Below are 14635 nucleotides of genomic sequence, written 5' to 3'. Positions count from 1 at the left end.
TGAAAGCACTGAAACTGCTTGCCGGTAATAGACTTTCAAATACAGTTTCTGAAAACAGAACGCTCCAGTTTTCTATTTATCTTTCCAGAATATCAAAAGTATTTTATAGCTGGCACCGCTTCAAAGAATTCAGATAGACTTGAGGAAGCACCTGGGCTGCCAGGTCAAACAAGGGGCCCGGCAAATCAGCTGTCAGCTCAAGTTCTTAACACTCTGACACTATTCTTGGATGATTCAAACCAGGGGCGTGTTTTCTGTTGGTTTTTAACTATTTTGAGTAACATACCCCTTTGATGAGCTGATAAAGATACGGGTCATTGATACATACACATACACACACACGCAATTCTGCATACAATTTTATGGGGTTGATGGACTTCCATAAAGTCCATCCTCAGATTCTGGGTTTCGTTTAAGTGAAGGCTTTCCTGGACTGGGGGTGGGAGGGCAATGTCCTTGTAGAACTTTTAGTATAACCGTCTCTCTTATCACTGGGTCTGGAGCGGCTTGGATGGAATGAGGTAACCGGACCGGAAGACACAGACCCCCATACCTTCTGGACAGGCCCCCTCCAGGCTCTCCCTTCCCCCAATTCCCATTCGCGCAGGTGCGAAAACCTAAGGGGCCACCCCGGCGCTTTGGCTCTGGAAGGTTGGGGGAGGATGGGACCCTGGGAGCGGTAGAGGCGGAGGTGGGGGCCTTCCCGAGGTTGCTTGGTGACCAAACTCTCCGCCCAGATCGTTCCATTTCCTCAGTAGGGGGCGCCGCGGGCCAGAACGTGGCTGACGGGCCTCCCAGAGCGGCCCTCTTCCGGCTTCCCCCCCTCCGCTGGGTGGTGGCGCAGGCCCATGACGTCACAGGAGGCGGAGCCAGCGCTGCTGCCGGGTGCTGGAGGCGCCATTGGCGCCGGCTTGGCTTGCGAGCTCCGCTGAGGAGCGGGAGGTTGGGCCTCACTTACAACCGCGTCGGCTCCTGGTCCCTGGTCTTTCAGCGGCATGGCGTGCGGGGCGACATTGAAGCGGCCCATGGAGTTCGAGGCGGCGCTGCTGAGCCCTGGCTCTCCGAAGCGACGGCGCTGCGCCCCTCTGTCCGGCCCCACTCCGGGCCTCAGGCCCCCGGACGCCGAACCGCCGCCGCTGCTTCAGACGCAGATCCCACCGCCGACTCTGCAGCAGCCCGCCCCGCCCGGCAGCGACCGGCGCCTTCCAACTCCGGGTAACCAACGCTGCGGGCTTGGCAAGAAGCCAGGCCCAGGCATTTTTGGGGGGGGGGTTAGGGGTGGAGTGGGGGTGGGAGAAGATCATGAACGCTAAGCTAGTTCACTTGCAGACCCCTTCTTTGCCCTGAGAAAAGGGAACAGGGGTGCCGCTGGGCCTTGTCGCTTCCGGGGATGGAAGACATCCGGGAGGGGTAGTAGGGCCACAGAGTCGGTTTTCGGTTTTCCTGAAGCTGGGGAGCCTAGAGGGGTGGGCAGCGGGAGCAAGATGGAAATAGCCCCGGCCGCTCGGGGCCCTCCCAGATCTCAGAGCCTCTCCTTTCTCCGCTGCCCTCCCCTGTACTGAACCGCCCTGCAGATCCAGTGGGCCATGGAAAATTGGATTCTACTCACGAACCTGGCCTTGAGGGTGCGGGGGTTGGGGGCGGGTTACTGGGAAGGGGCCTGAGAACGTGCTATGCAGCACTGTGCTGGGTCTTGTAGGGAGACCTGATTTCCAGAAGTCTTTGGTGATCTCGGGCCGCCCTCGGAAGTCGTGGAATCCGATTTCAACCTGTTTCTAAGAGACTGGCCATGTTCTTTTATTGTATGGCTATTGTCTTGCACCATATATGGCTTGAAATCGGTAGATCGTTAGCTAGAATTTGAGAATCCTTCAACATACAGAAGCTCCGGAAGCAGAAATTCAATTATCCGTAACAGAGATTCTCCTTCAATAAGGCCTTCCACACAGGCTAGGGAAAGACGAGAACTGGTGTGACAATAAAGTTAAAAACGAAAGAAAAAAACTCGGCTCCTAACCACAGCGCAAGAATAGAGGGAAAGGTGCATCAGAATGAATATTTAGCAGTTTTAAAGGACTCCCGGAAATGGAGGGGGGGTGGCTCACAACTGGACTTTGGCAACTCATTTCTTTGTGTGTTTTTCTATTCCTCAAGCGTTAGCAAAACCTTGAGGTTGCCTTAAAATCTCTTTGCTTACCCCTTTCAGTTACCAGTGTCTTTAGCCATTATTTCCTCCCCACTCTGCATAGTGCATATCCACAATGCAGATTTGAGGCCCTCATCCCCACACCAAGATCCCAGCGGTAGCCAGCCAGGCTCTCCTAGGCACTGTGTCCTTACTCGTGTTCACCTCACGTCTCCTCTTACCTTGGCATTTAAAGGGTTTATCTGCTGTAGCCATTTCTTGCCTAGTCAGTCTTTTATACATTTTTCCCCCAAACTATGCCTTTGCTTTTTTCCCCCCAGCCCCACTTGGCTGTGCCTTATCCTGGACTTCCAACATGATGTTTTCACCTGTTTGCTAATAAATACAATTATTTCTTCAAGTCTTCCATCCTTACCTGACTAACCCTGCCCCATAAGGAACTCTATTTTAGTTGTCTGATTACTTAATGTTGCAAAGCCTTGTGTACTGAATGAAATAATGTTTGCAAAAGCAGGGGACATAGATACCCTCTTGAAGAGAGAGATTTTTCTTACACTGCTAAAGATACCCAAGGTTAGTCACATAATCTTTCTGGATCGCTCTTCTGCAAAATAGAATTAATACTTGCCTCACCTATCTTGATGGATTTTATGCAAATTTTTTATTTCTTCCAGTACTACAATCTAGATTAATTCTGTGTAGTTTACAATATAGCAAATGCTTAGTAAGTAATTGCTGAATGTATTTGGAAGCCTAAATATGGCAGTCTATACTAGGGTCGTTGGGGGTTTTTTCAATCATAAAATTTTTGCATGGATTTCTTGGTCATTTTATGTGAAAGTATTTTATTTAAAATATTCATTTGTAAAGATTGATCAGTTATGTTTCTTAATGCTTATTAGAATATGATTCTGGCATGAAAGAACCAATATGATTTGTTGCTTTGGCTTAAGTGGAAGATGCCTTATGGATTAAAATGGAAGAATGGGGGAGAAAATATTAGTTGCTATGCAAGAGGAATAAAGCCAACTAATAGAAGAGTGAATTTTAAAATCAGTGACTTCATTTTAAAATATCCTATTTAACTCAAAAGTTCTCTAAGAAATAGTCAAGAAACTGTTCTTACTGAACTTAAAAAGAGGGGCAGTATATATTATAGCACTTTTTGTGGAAGGAGCCTATAAAATTAAGCCTTTTGTATTTAAGGAAACTAGGTGGATACCAGCCACGGAAGGGGCTTGCTGACCTCCAGGAGATGTTTGTAAACATGGATTGAGTTTAGATGTAAAACAGTTAATAATTGATCATGACTTTAGGGTTGGAGAATAACTTCCAGAAAGAAATAACATTTTAGCTGAGTCTTGAGTAATGTCAGTGGGAGAGACATCTTCAGATCAAGCAAAGGAAAAGTGCTAGAGCAAAGGCCAGAAAACCCACAGGTTAAAGAAAGGGTAGTTTAAGGCAACAGTGTTGTAGTGGGAAATGGAACTGGAAAAGTAATTTGGGGCCAAGTCTTGAAGGCAAGGGATACCATATTCAAGAGTTTGAATTTGGTCTGTAGCAACCAGAAGCTATTGTAGAATTTTGAAGATGGGTTTAGTTTGGTATAACCTAGAAGCACAATCTCAAATAATACTGGGAGGCAAGAATTTAAATTATTATCCACTGTTAAGTTTTTTTTTTAATGTGTTTTACTGTTTTATGTGGCCTTCTTGGGAAGAAAATCACAGCTACTTCGTTTTATCCTGTGCACACCGTGTTTGGACTCTTGGACTTGCCAGTCCTTCTGCCAGCCTTAATGTTCTGTCTTTCCGTTTGTTCACTTTGTTGTACAGGAGGCGGTTAGTTTATCAAAGACCTTCTGTTCTCATGAGCGTTGTCCTCATACTTGTCCTTTCTTGTTTCAAGTCTTTGCAGTTCCTTACATCCTTGTATTGATTCTGGCAAGTATGTGCTTGGAGAATAATACATTTTGAAGATGAAGCAGAGACTTCATAAATTCAGGGATCTAAAACATGAACTTCATAGCACTGTGAAAGGAAAGGGTTGCTAATCCTACATTTTTCTGGTGTTCAGGCTGAGAATTCTGGAGTTGAGCTGTGTGTGGCGCTACATTGAGCTCGTGTCAGACTGTATCATCACTTCTTATGGCATTATTAATGTCTTTGGTGTAGATGCTCACAACTTTTTGGGTAGACATTTAACATTCGTTTTGAAGTACTAGGCAACTAATCCTGAATGATTTCCCAGGGTCATAGTCACATAGGTAGGAAGGAAGCAATGGCATTATTGGCAATTACCCCTGTTTTAAAAAATATATGGTTATAGCAAGTATAAGAATAATGTAAGTAGGGGAGTGATACAGCTTCCTGGTTTTCATTTTTTATGAGGAAGCTCTGTTATGTGGAAAGTGAATATATGTTTTACTCACCCCACCCCACCCCCGCAAAAAAAAATATATAAAAAACACACACACCAGAAAACTTGAAAACCACATCCTTTCAGATTCTGTATTGTCTCTGGGAGAGGCCTTCAGGGTGGTTAGTGATTTGTGTGTTTTGGACTCCCTTTAATAGCATTAGCAAATTGATTTATTACCTTGACACAGAATAGTAATCTGAATCCTACCAAATACTGCCTCTTATAGGATCAGAAAATTTATTGCTAAGCTCTGACCACCCATTCCAAGCAATAATGTCAGATCTTCTCTTGGTCAATGTCCAAGCTGTGAACCTAATGATTTCTACTGTCCCCTTCCCCAGAGATCTTAAATTCCAAACAGTATAAGAGTTTCATTGTTAGAAGCCCTTGGGTAGTAAGAGACTCTTAATTCCCTGGTTTGTGAAATTGTGCAACTCAACAGAGATCAAAAATAGCTCTTTATTAGGTGAAGCATGGCTTTGTTTGTTTATTTGTTGCTGTAAGTTGTCCTAGTTAATCCTACAGCAAACGGCAGATCTGGTCATCATTGTCACAAGAAAAGAAGCAAAGTGAACTATTAATATCTGGGTGGTTTATGCCAAAATAGCTGCTACGCTATGTAATTATTGAAACAGTGGCAATAAGAGGAAGCACTTCGGGGGTTATAAGAGGAGTGCTGTATCTGGTATAAACATTTTTCTTGTTAATATGTATAACATGGAAAAAGGGACAGGAAGCGTGAAGAAGTAACAATAAAGTGCATGCTCAAGTGTGTTTCTTTTTTATTAGAGCAAATTTTTCAGAACATAAAACAAGAATATAGTCGTTATCAGAGGTGGAGACATTTAGAAGTTGTTCTTAATCAGAGTGAAGCTTGTACTTCGGAAAGTCAGCCTCACTCCTCAACACTCACAGCACCTAGTTCTCCAGGTAAGCATGTTTTAGTGTGCATAATCCATTCAAGACTTTGTAATTGGTAATTAAAATGGTTTCCTAAGCCAGAATTGATTTCATCTAAGTAATAAAATTGGTAAAGTGTATACATTATATTACTGCTTATAAATACTTTTAAAACCATAGTCATGAAATTACAAAAGACCTTAGATTGATTGGATTGACCTTCCTTCCACCCAGTTCAAGAGTACCCTTTGTAACTGCAGCATCTAGTACCATAGCCAGTAGCCACATGTAGCTGTTTAATTTTAAATTACTTAACATTTAATAAAATTTTAGTTTCTCAACTGCTGTAGCCATATTTCAAATACTTAACAGCCACCTGTGACTGTTGTATTAGACAACACTATAGAACATTTCCGTTATTGGAGAACGTTGTGTGACAGCATTGCTCTATAACATCGACAGGTGGTCAGAGAGGATGTGCTCAAAAATAGCATCTCAGGGTTGGAGGGAACCTTCATGGTCACATAGTTCAGCCATGAGTCCCTGCAAGTAGTCAACAGGCCGGGGCTCAAACATCACCTCTGGTAGTGAACTCTGCCTACTTTAACAGTAGAGGAGTTTATTTCCTCACAGAATATTCTCCTTTTAACAGTTTGTAGAGTTTTAAATTGCCTTGATTAAAATTAGTCTCCTTATAGAACACAGATTAATGTTAGCCAGGAGGTAGGGGGAGTGGGGACAAATTGCTTAATGGGTAAGTGGTGTTACTTGGAGTGATGGAAATATTTTGAAATTAGAGGTGGTGGTTGTACATTATGACTATACTGCTGCTGCTACTGCTAAGTCGCTTCAGTCGTGTCCGACTCTGTGCGACCCCATGAACTGCAGCCTTCCAGGCTCCTCCGTCCATGGGATTTTCCAGGCAAGAGTACTGGAGTGGGGTGCCATTGCCTTCTCCGTATGACTATACTAAATGCCACTGAATTGTTCAGTTTTAAAATGGTTCATTTTATGTGAATTTCACATGAAATAATTTTTATTTCAATTGTCTTCTAACCCAGAGGTCTTGGCTCTCAGACAACACCCTTTCCAATTAATTGTACATACATGAGTGATAGATCTTTCAGTGATTGTAACTAGCAAGTCTCCTTAATATTCTCTTGGGATTTTAGTAATATAATTTTGATGTAATAGAATATTATGAGTAGAGAAACAATTATAAATAATTTAACTGGTTTATAGACCAAGAGGGCTCAAGAAACAGATTTCAGGCTGAGCTTTGAGGAAAATTCAGAACTGGGACAGAGCTGCTCCTTTTATCATGGTCAGGAAGCCAATTTCCATCTGGCATCCCAGTGGAAATTTTGCTTTCCAGCTGCAATCTTAGGAACATTTCATTTTCCTCAACCTAGTTTTAAAAGGGATCAAGGATGAGATTTTTAGTGCCTAATTGTCTCTTTCCTTCATACGTCAGTGACTTAACAGTTTTTTATATCGGGCAGGTCAGCTCTTTCTTATCAGAATCACCTGTGTAACTTAAACAGTCGCCAAGCCCTTTTACCCCAGAATTAAATCAATATGTATCTTTTTTGTTGTTGTTTATTCTACAGATAATTATGATGTACCACCATGATTAAACATAGGTGTAGATGATCTCCAAGGATCAGGGTAGCTCTTACGTGTGCTATGCTGTGCTTAGTTGCTCAGGCATGTACAACTCATTGCAACCCCTTGGACTGTGGGGGTTCTCCAGACAGAAATACTGGAGTGGGTTGCCATGCCCTCCTTGGGAAATCTTCCCAACCCAGGGATCGAACCCAGGTTTCCCACATTACAGGCGGATTCTTTACCAGCTGAGCCACCAGGGAAGCCCAAGAATACTGGAGTGGGTAGCCTATCCCTTCTCCAGGGGATCTTCCCAACCCAGGAATCAAACTGGGGCTCCTGCATTGTGGGCGGATTCTTTACCAGCTGAGCTACCAGGGAAGCCCAGCTCTTACACTGTGAATCTGTTTTCTCTAATCCAGTCTTTCTATCAGCTTTAACCTTTTTGTTCTTTACCAGGTGAGCATTCTGTATGGGCTCAGATTATTAATGGCATCAGAACCATTTTTCTGTGTGCAGATAAGCTAGCACACTTGAACACACTTTCTTCCTACTAGATTTGCCTTGTAGAACGAATGTCAGAAACAGAATTTTGTGAAACTATTTCATGTGTTGTCAAGTAGTGGAAATTACTATTTTTTAAAACAATTTTTATATTCTAGGACCCTTTATTTAGTTACCAATTCAGAACCCTACAGCTGGAATGTGTTATGTAAACTAGATTTGTCTTTTGGCCAGGTTCCTCCTGGATGAAAAAGGACCAGCCCACCTTTACTCTCCGACAAGTTGGAATAATATGTGAGCGTCTCTTAAAAGACTATGAAGATAAAATTCGGGAGGAATATGAGCAAATCCTCAATACTAAACTAGCAGGTAGGCTGACGCAGTGGCTATGACCATTGTTATTAGGATTCAGTAAGGATTAATCCCGGCTAAGTAAATGGTAACTTAGAAAAAGCATAAAACTTAATACCAGAGAGTTCAATGAATTTTAAGTATTAAGTTACTCTCCTTAATTACTCTCTTTCGGATTCTAAGCATTTTATTTATACATTGTATGGAAGGACTTTCATTTGCATTTTCGAAACAAGCCAAGCTTTTCTTTCAAGAATCTTCCATATGAATAAAGGCATTGAGAAGGTTATTTGGAATAGCTGGTGAGTAGACGTGGGTGGGGATCATGCTAACCTCCCATCAGGTGGTTGGAAAGAGTATAGTCGACAGATTCAGAGTTCTGGTGGGAGTCTCTGTGGATGTGGAAGTCGGGCGTCTTGTGATTTAGAGGTACTTTAATGTCTGGAAAGCACTGCTCAGGCTAGAACAGAGTGATTAGTGATGGCAACAAGTAAAGCCTTTTGTAAAAGGAAGGTATCTAAATCAAGAATAGAAAGTAGTACCTGTTTAGTGAGAGAGGATGATGTGATCAGAGAGGTTTTTAGGCAACAGCTTCTTCCCATAACAGTATTGTTTTCTCACCACTAGGCCTACATTACAGAATGTCAGTAGGTCAGCTTTAAATTGAGAACTGTTGACTTAACAGAGTGTTAAATGAATTTCTTTATAGCAGAACCTCTTTGATCCTTTAATACACTAATGGTGTGTATTATAAGAAGAAGCTGTAGTATGTCATTCCCATCTTCCGCCCCCACTCCAAAATTGTTTGGACTTCTTTGTTCATGGATGTCAGACTGCCTTCTGTCTTTCTACTGAGTTTCCCCTTCAGAAGGTAACTTCTGTGGAACTGTCTGTAGTTAGGTACTGTGGCATTTTCTCTTAGCTTTCTAGCCATTCCACCTCTATCACTCAATGTGTATGTTGAAATTTATAGCAAAGATAAAGTGCAGAAAAGAGCTTCAAGCTTCATGTCCTATAGGAGATACACTAAGATTTGCTGACTTGTAGTAGTATGCATAGCTGCCTGTCTTGGGGAGCCATTAGCAGGAGATGAAATTATGGCAGGGGTGAGATTATTAGGAAAATGTTAGAGATGATCAGTGACCAAACCTAGGAGCTAGGGATTTGGCTCTGGGACCTGAGAAAAAGGAATAGATCTCAGAGTGACCATTATAAGGAGGGCCTAAGAGTGGGTAATGTTAAATGGGAAGCTATATGTGATTCTGACCCTTGATTCTTGAAAAACTGTGGGAGAGTTTCTGGGGATAGTATATACTGTCTTTCCCCTCACAGAACAATATGAATCTTTTGTGAAATTCACACATGATCAGATTATGCGACGATATGGGACAAGGCCAACAAGCTGTAAGTATTGCCAAGTCTTTCGTTGACTTTTTCAACTTTCAAGAGCCAAGATTTTGACACTGGGTACCTTGTCTCTTAGGAGCCAAAAGCCCCTATGAAGTAAAATAATAGATGACATTTAAAGAATACTTGTATGTCCAGCACTGTGCTGAACCATTTAAATCCTCCCAAAGTTTGTTTAATCCATAATTCCCCTGTGAGGGAGAAACTGCTACTTGTCCCATTTTAAAGGTAAGAGTATTTAAAGAAGTTAAATAATTTGTCCAGGTTCATATTGCTAGTGGTTCAGCCAGGATTAAAACCCAGGTAGTCTGACTTCAGTGCCAATTTATTATCTGATTTTTCCCTCAGAAAGATACTTTCAGCTGTTAATTTATGAAAATTGAGTCCTTAAGGTAGCTTATCAAGTGTGTGGTCAGAATTTCTTAATTGTAAAAATTTTGTCACTACTGGTTGCTCAAAACGTAAATTATAAACAGCTATATATGTAAGTTCTTAAGAATTATCTTCTCTTAAATTCTTGCGAATTTAGGACCTCTTGAATGGTGATTCATATCCTCCATACTGTTTATCATATTCACCATTAGTTAATATTAAAAATGCATGATCCTATATTTTTAGTATTCTTAACTCTTTTATTTTTTATTCCTAATTTATAGATGTGTCCTGAAGCTTTCTTGCATATCTGGGTACCAGGTTTGACCTCAAGAGATGGCTGCTGTACACTTTTTGCAACTGGTTTGATATCACATTTCAGCTCCAACTTTTCATCCTGAGAACACTTAAATGTTTCTGCAGGTCCATTTTATACAACTTGAAAGACCTTAAAACTTTCTGGTTGCCACAAGCATATCTTTCTTTTCTGCTCATCGAATAAACAGCTGTGCCCTACTGTGATAGATTTTTCAAACAAAAACACCTGGAGCAGCAGTTTAGCAAAAATATGCCCTCAGTGGCACTCAACAAATGGAGTTTCCCCAAGCACAGTTCTGTAAGAAGTGTGTGTGAGAGTGTGTGTATATGTGTGTATGTGTATTTTAAGTTATTATTTGTATTGTGCAAATTTTTTTGATCTTGGGGATTCTGGCTGTGAATTTGATGCACGACAATTATGGTTAAAAACATTTGCTTGGTCTACAGAAGATCATTAATGTTTTGTGACCATATAAGTTGTAACAGTGGATTGTTTTATGTGTAGGTATTATTGTTAAATACAGGGACTGTTTCCAGGCACAGAATATGAATCATAAGTTAGGATGGACATTAGATGTGATTATGATGACATAGCAAAGGTCTGTGGTCCTAAGTCTACAAATGTGTGGTGAGGAATAGAACAAACTGGAGACAGGCCACTTGACATCTGATTCTGCCTCGCCGTGTTAGAACATTACTTTGACTCCAAGCCTTAAAAACCCACGTGGAGTCTGTGCTCACCTCATTCACACGGGAGCTCCCTGGACACTGAACCTCTCAGAAGGAAAAAGTCTCCTTTGGAACAAGAGCATCAGGGTTTGATGGGGAGCGTAACAAAGGTGGGCACGGGCTGGGACAGGCCCCAGAGGCACTGCTGCTTGGGAGGAGCCACTTCACCTTTGTATCAGTTATTAAAAATAGAATTTGGATCCTTTGGTCAGGTTCCCCCAAATTCTTTTTAAGAGATGTCCATGTTCAACTGCTTAAGCTTTGTTTTGGCAACCCCTGCCCAAAGTTGCTTACAGACTGTTCTTCACCTTATTTCCAAGGCTGAGGAACAGAAAGTAGCCTCTGTTTTGAGGAGGTGGAAGTTAAGTATACATTTATTTTTTACTGTGACTTGTTCAGGACCACATTTTACAAAATGCCTTGTTTCCTTTATTATTGTTTCTGGAAAGGAAAGTTCTATTAAAATTGTTTTAGTTTGAATATAGACTAGTTTTTTTAATTAAGGCTTATTTTGGGGAAAAACAAAACAAAACTTGAGTTTAATTCAAACATATGCCAGTACCTTCCAAAGTAAGGTAATATTCAGAGACAGTTGTCCTGATCATATATATGGCTTAGAAAAATTTCTGGAATATTCACATTCGAAGATTCCTTATTAATGAATGTCTTTGACTTAAATCTAACCAAAACAACAACATTATTCTTTGTACATTTTCATTATATAGTGTTAATAAGCTTAGTTGCAAACAAATAAAATACTTAAGCTATTTGTTTACCTTGCCTTCTTAATACTGTGATATGTTTATTAATTCAAATAATTTATGTGAGGCTGCTATAACTATTTCTCCATTTCAACATTACATTTAAGATTTAAAGACTTTTTAAAGCCCGGAAGTGATCTTTTAATTATTAAAGAATTATTTTGACTTCATATTTGAAGGGCAATGTGTTTCATCTCTTCTTTGTCCAGGGTAGTCACTTCTTCCTGGAAGAGAAGAATAGCAGTGGCTGTAATGAGAGTGGCCTTACAGTGGGATAGTCACAGCAAAACAAGGGAAGGGCAACTGTGGGGGCATCCGACATCCTGAAGGATGGACCAGGACTGGGGCATGCTGCTTCGCTGAAGCCTTTTTAATACAGAGTCAGTGTGAGGTGCCAGCTCACTGTCGCTGGTGTCAGTCCCATTCCTACTAAATGGCTTCTGGGTGAGAAATAGAGTAGGTCTCTCTAAGGAAGAAGATAGATACCCTCTCGCTGCACCCAGTATTGTTAGGCTGTTGTATCATCATATGGTTACCCTTTGGGGCCACGGGATATAAGACCACACCGCCATGACTGGGTTTTGGGATCTTCTCAAAAGGGACTAGACATGTTTGTTTAATGTTTTATGCAGAGAAAAGACGAATCCTAGATCAGAAAATGGGGACATGTAAGGTGATCCTTAGACAAGTGAAAGGAGTTTTTTCTCTAGAACTTGATTGCTAGGGCTTTGAACTTAGGGGCAATTCCCAGGTAGGGAAGTGTCTTTGGCTCATGGAAATAGGTTAAGGCCAAGGGAAGAAGTCAACCTACAGAGACCTGTAAGGATGGGCCGGGACCTGTGGTCTCAGAAGAACTGTGTATAGTGAACTAGTTTTAAAAATTTTAATTCCATGTATTATCTTTCAGTAAAGTCTTCCTCTTAAGGGGAAGGAAGGGAGTAAGTGTCCAGGCATACCTAAGTCAGAGGAGTACAGGGGAGATCAAAGTTTGTGAGGCAGTGATAATTGTTAGGAGTTCCCAAGGAGAAGAAGACTATCAGGAGACATAAGAACTTGGGCCAACCTTCTCCACATGGTGAGTTTTCTGTCCAGCAGGGAGGATTGGTTGGTTCATGTAGTAGTTACAGGAATGGTCTTTGGATGTTTGTAGCCCTGGAGTTTAGTCTGCTCTGCCACTAATTTGCTATGTGAGCCTTGCCAAGCTACTGAACTTGCTGAGCCATAGTTTCCTTGTCTGTAAAATGAGGGTTAATTGTATGTACATCATTGGGGTTTGTTTTCAAATGTGAGATTGCATTTTCCATGTAAAGTATTTAGCACAGTTTGGGACATAGAATATACACTTGAAAATGTTACAGCAGGTCTCTTTACAGTGGTCTTCATCAGATTGGAAGACCAAAACCCTTTCTGCATTGGTGATTCTCAACTTCCAGAATGAATAGCCCCTTGTTAACATCAAATCTACATTCTCTTAGAATTTGTACTTTCTAAGTGTTTGACTGAAAAATAAAAGATGAATGACAACTGAATTCAGTGATGCCTTTCAGTGAATCTGTATTTTGTTACTCACTTAGCAGGGATCAGCAAACTGTGGCCAATTTTTGTAGATAAAGTTATACTGGAACACTGCCACACCTATTTGTTTGCATCTGTGGCTGCTTTCACATCGCAACTCCAGAGCCAGAGACAGTGTTGTCCAAAGAGTGAAAATACTCTTTGGCCCTTTATAGAAAAGTGTTTGGGCTCCTGCACTGTAGCATCAATAGACATATTAGAAAGGTTACAAAAAAGGCAAATGGGGTGCATCATGGATGGGAGAGTCACACCTCAGGTCAAGGTCTGATGAAAAATTCCTCTGCTTACCAAGGTAAACTGAATGCTGTTAAGGAACAGTGACGTCTGTGCTGCCCTGGTGAGTCTTTCCTTGAAAAGGCCCTGAGGGTGTGTGTAGTCTTCTATAGTTGCAGTTAACCTGGACTTTGAATAAGGCTGACACCTTCAGCGAAAAAAGATGCAGGTTTACCTAGGAAAAAATCTCCAGGTCTCAATGCCAAACCACACTTTGAAATAAATAATTAGCTCTTCATTGTAGGAATGGTGTGATACTTTGTCTAAAATTTCAATATCTGTATTCATAGACCTCATGTTTTTGCTGCTGTTGCTTATAGTGTTCTGTCTCTGCCAGGTTATCTGTGAGCTGGACAGTATATTTGAAAAATTATTCATAGGAATAAACCGGAAAAGGATGCAGCATCCACCCCTAGGAAGGCTATCTGGTTGCCTGTTTTTTAGGAATATTACCAAACCCTAATTGAGATTGAAGGCTGGAGGTTCCATGGATCATCCAGGTAACACATAGCCAGGTGTCAGGTCCATGTGAGAAGTGGTTTCCTTTTGTTTCACCCATATCTTGAAAGTGTAATACTTTGGAATCCCTGCTTGAGGTGTCTGTGGTGGCGGGTTTGCACTTTTAGCTCAGCCTTAGGTTTTGATTTTTGTCTCCTTCAGTCCATGGTGTTCCTAAAAGTGTAATTCAGGCATCCAGGGGCTTTTTCCATGTTAGCAAATACCTTAAGAGACAGAGTAGCTTTGAGTTCTAGGCTGTCTAGGTTCTCTCTTACCTATATCTTGGCTCAGTGATTCCTCAAAACTAGTTTGTGCTGTTTAGAAAATGATTCTTATATTTCAACTGTTGTTTAGCTGCTCTTGACAGTAGCCTGATCCACTTTTTCTGAGGCATAGTACCCAGTATACCTTCAGGCTAATAGGACAAAAGTAGGGAAAGACATGTTTATATTGGCTTTGAATGTTTTTTAGTCATTCAGCAAGCATTACTGGTATCTTCTGAGTTCTTTATTTGTGGAAGACAGATACATGATTTGGTGGGCGGGGGGGCACATGCAGTGGCTTGCAGAACCCAGGCCTGTGGCAGTGAAAGCACGAAGATTCAATCCCTGGACCACCAGGGAATACCCTGTGAGTTTTAAAAGCCTGACAAGTTATGTTAAATAGCCCTACTCTGTCTTGTATCACATAAATAAATACTTAGATGGATCTTGATTCCTGAAAAGGAGCTCAGTCTAGCAAAGCAATGGAAGCGGGGAAAGTAAAAGCTGCTGTG

General features: G+C 41.5%; 1 protein-coding gene across 1 annotated transcript; it reads left to right on the top strand.

Annotated features, from left to right (window-relative positions):
• The first annotated feature begins 855 nt into the window (after positions 1–855).
• On the top strand, positions 856–13043 carry AKIRIN1 (akirin 1). Its single transcript, XM_061412438.1, has 5 exons — positions 856–1215; positions 5357–5497; positions 7811–7945; positions 9260–9331; positions 9991–13043. The coding sequence occupies exons 1-5, from the start codon at positions 996–998 to the stop codon at positions 9999–10001; spliced, it is 579 nt and encodes a 192-aa protein (XP_061268422.1). The 5' UTR covers positions 856–995; the 3' UTR covers positions 10002–13043.
• The last annotated feature ends 1592 nt before the right edge of the window (positions 13044–14635 follow it).

Source organism: Bos javanicus, chromosome 3 (assembly GCF_032452875.1).
Source record: "Bos javanicus breed banteng chromosome 3, ARS-OSU_banteng_1.0, whole genome shotgun sequence".
NCBI lineage: Eukaryota > Metazoa > Chordata > Mammalia > Artiodactyla > Bovidae > Bos > Bos javanicus.
This window is presented reverse-complemented; position numbering and strand designations above follow the sequence as displayed.

Excerpts from the sequence above, each read along its gene's own strand:
- AKIRIN1 (XM_061412438.1), top strand. The coding sequence starts at position 996 with ATGGCGTGCGGGGCGACATTGAAGCGGCCCATGGAGTTCGAGGCGGCG. Across the intron at positions 1,216-5,356 it reads CCGGCGCCTTCCAACTCCGG|AGCAAATTTTTCAGAACATA; the intron begins GTAACCAACGCT and ends CTTTTTTATTAG. Across the intron at positions 7,946-9,259 it reads CCTCAATACTAAACTAGCAG|AACAATATGAATCTTTTGTG; the intron begins GTAGGCTGACGC and ends TTCCCCTCACAG.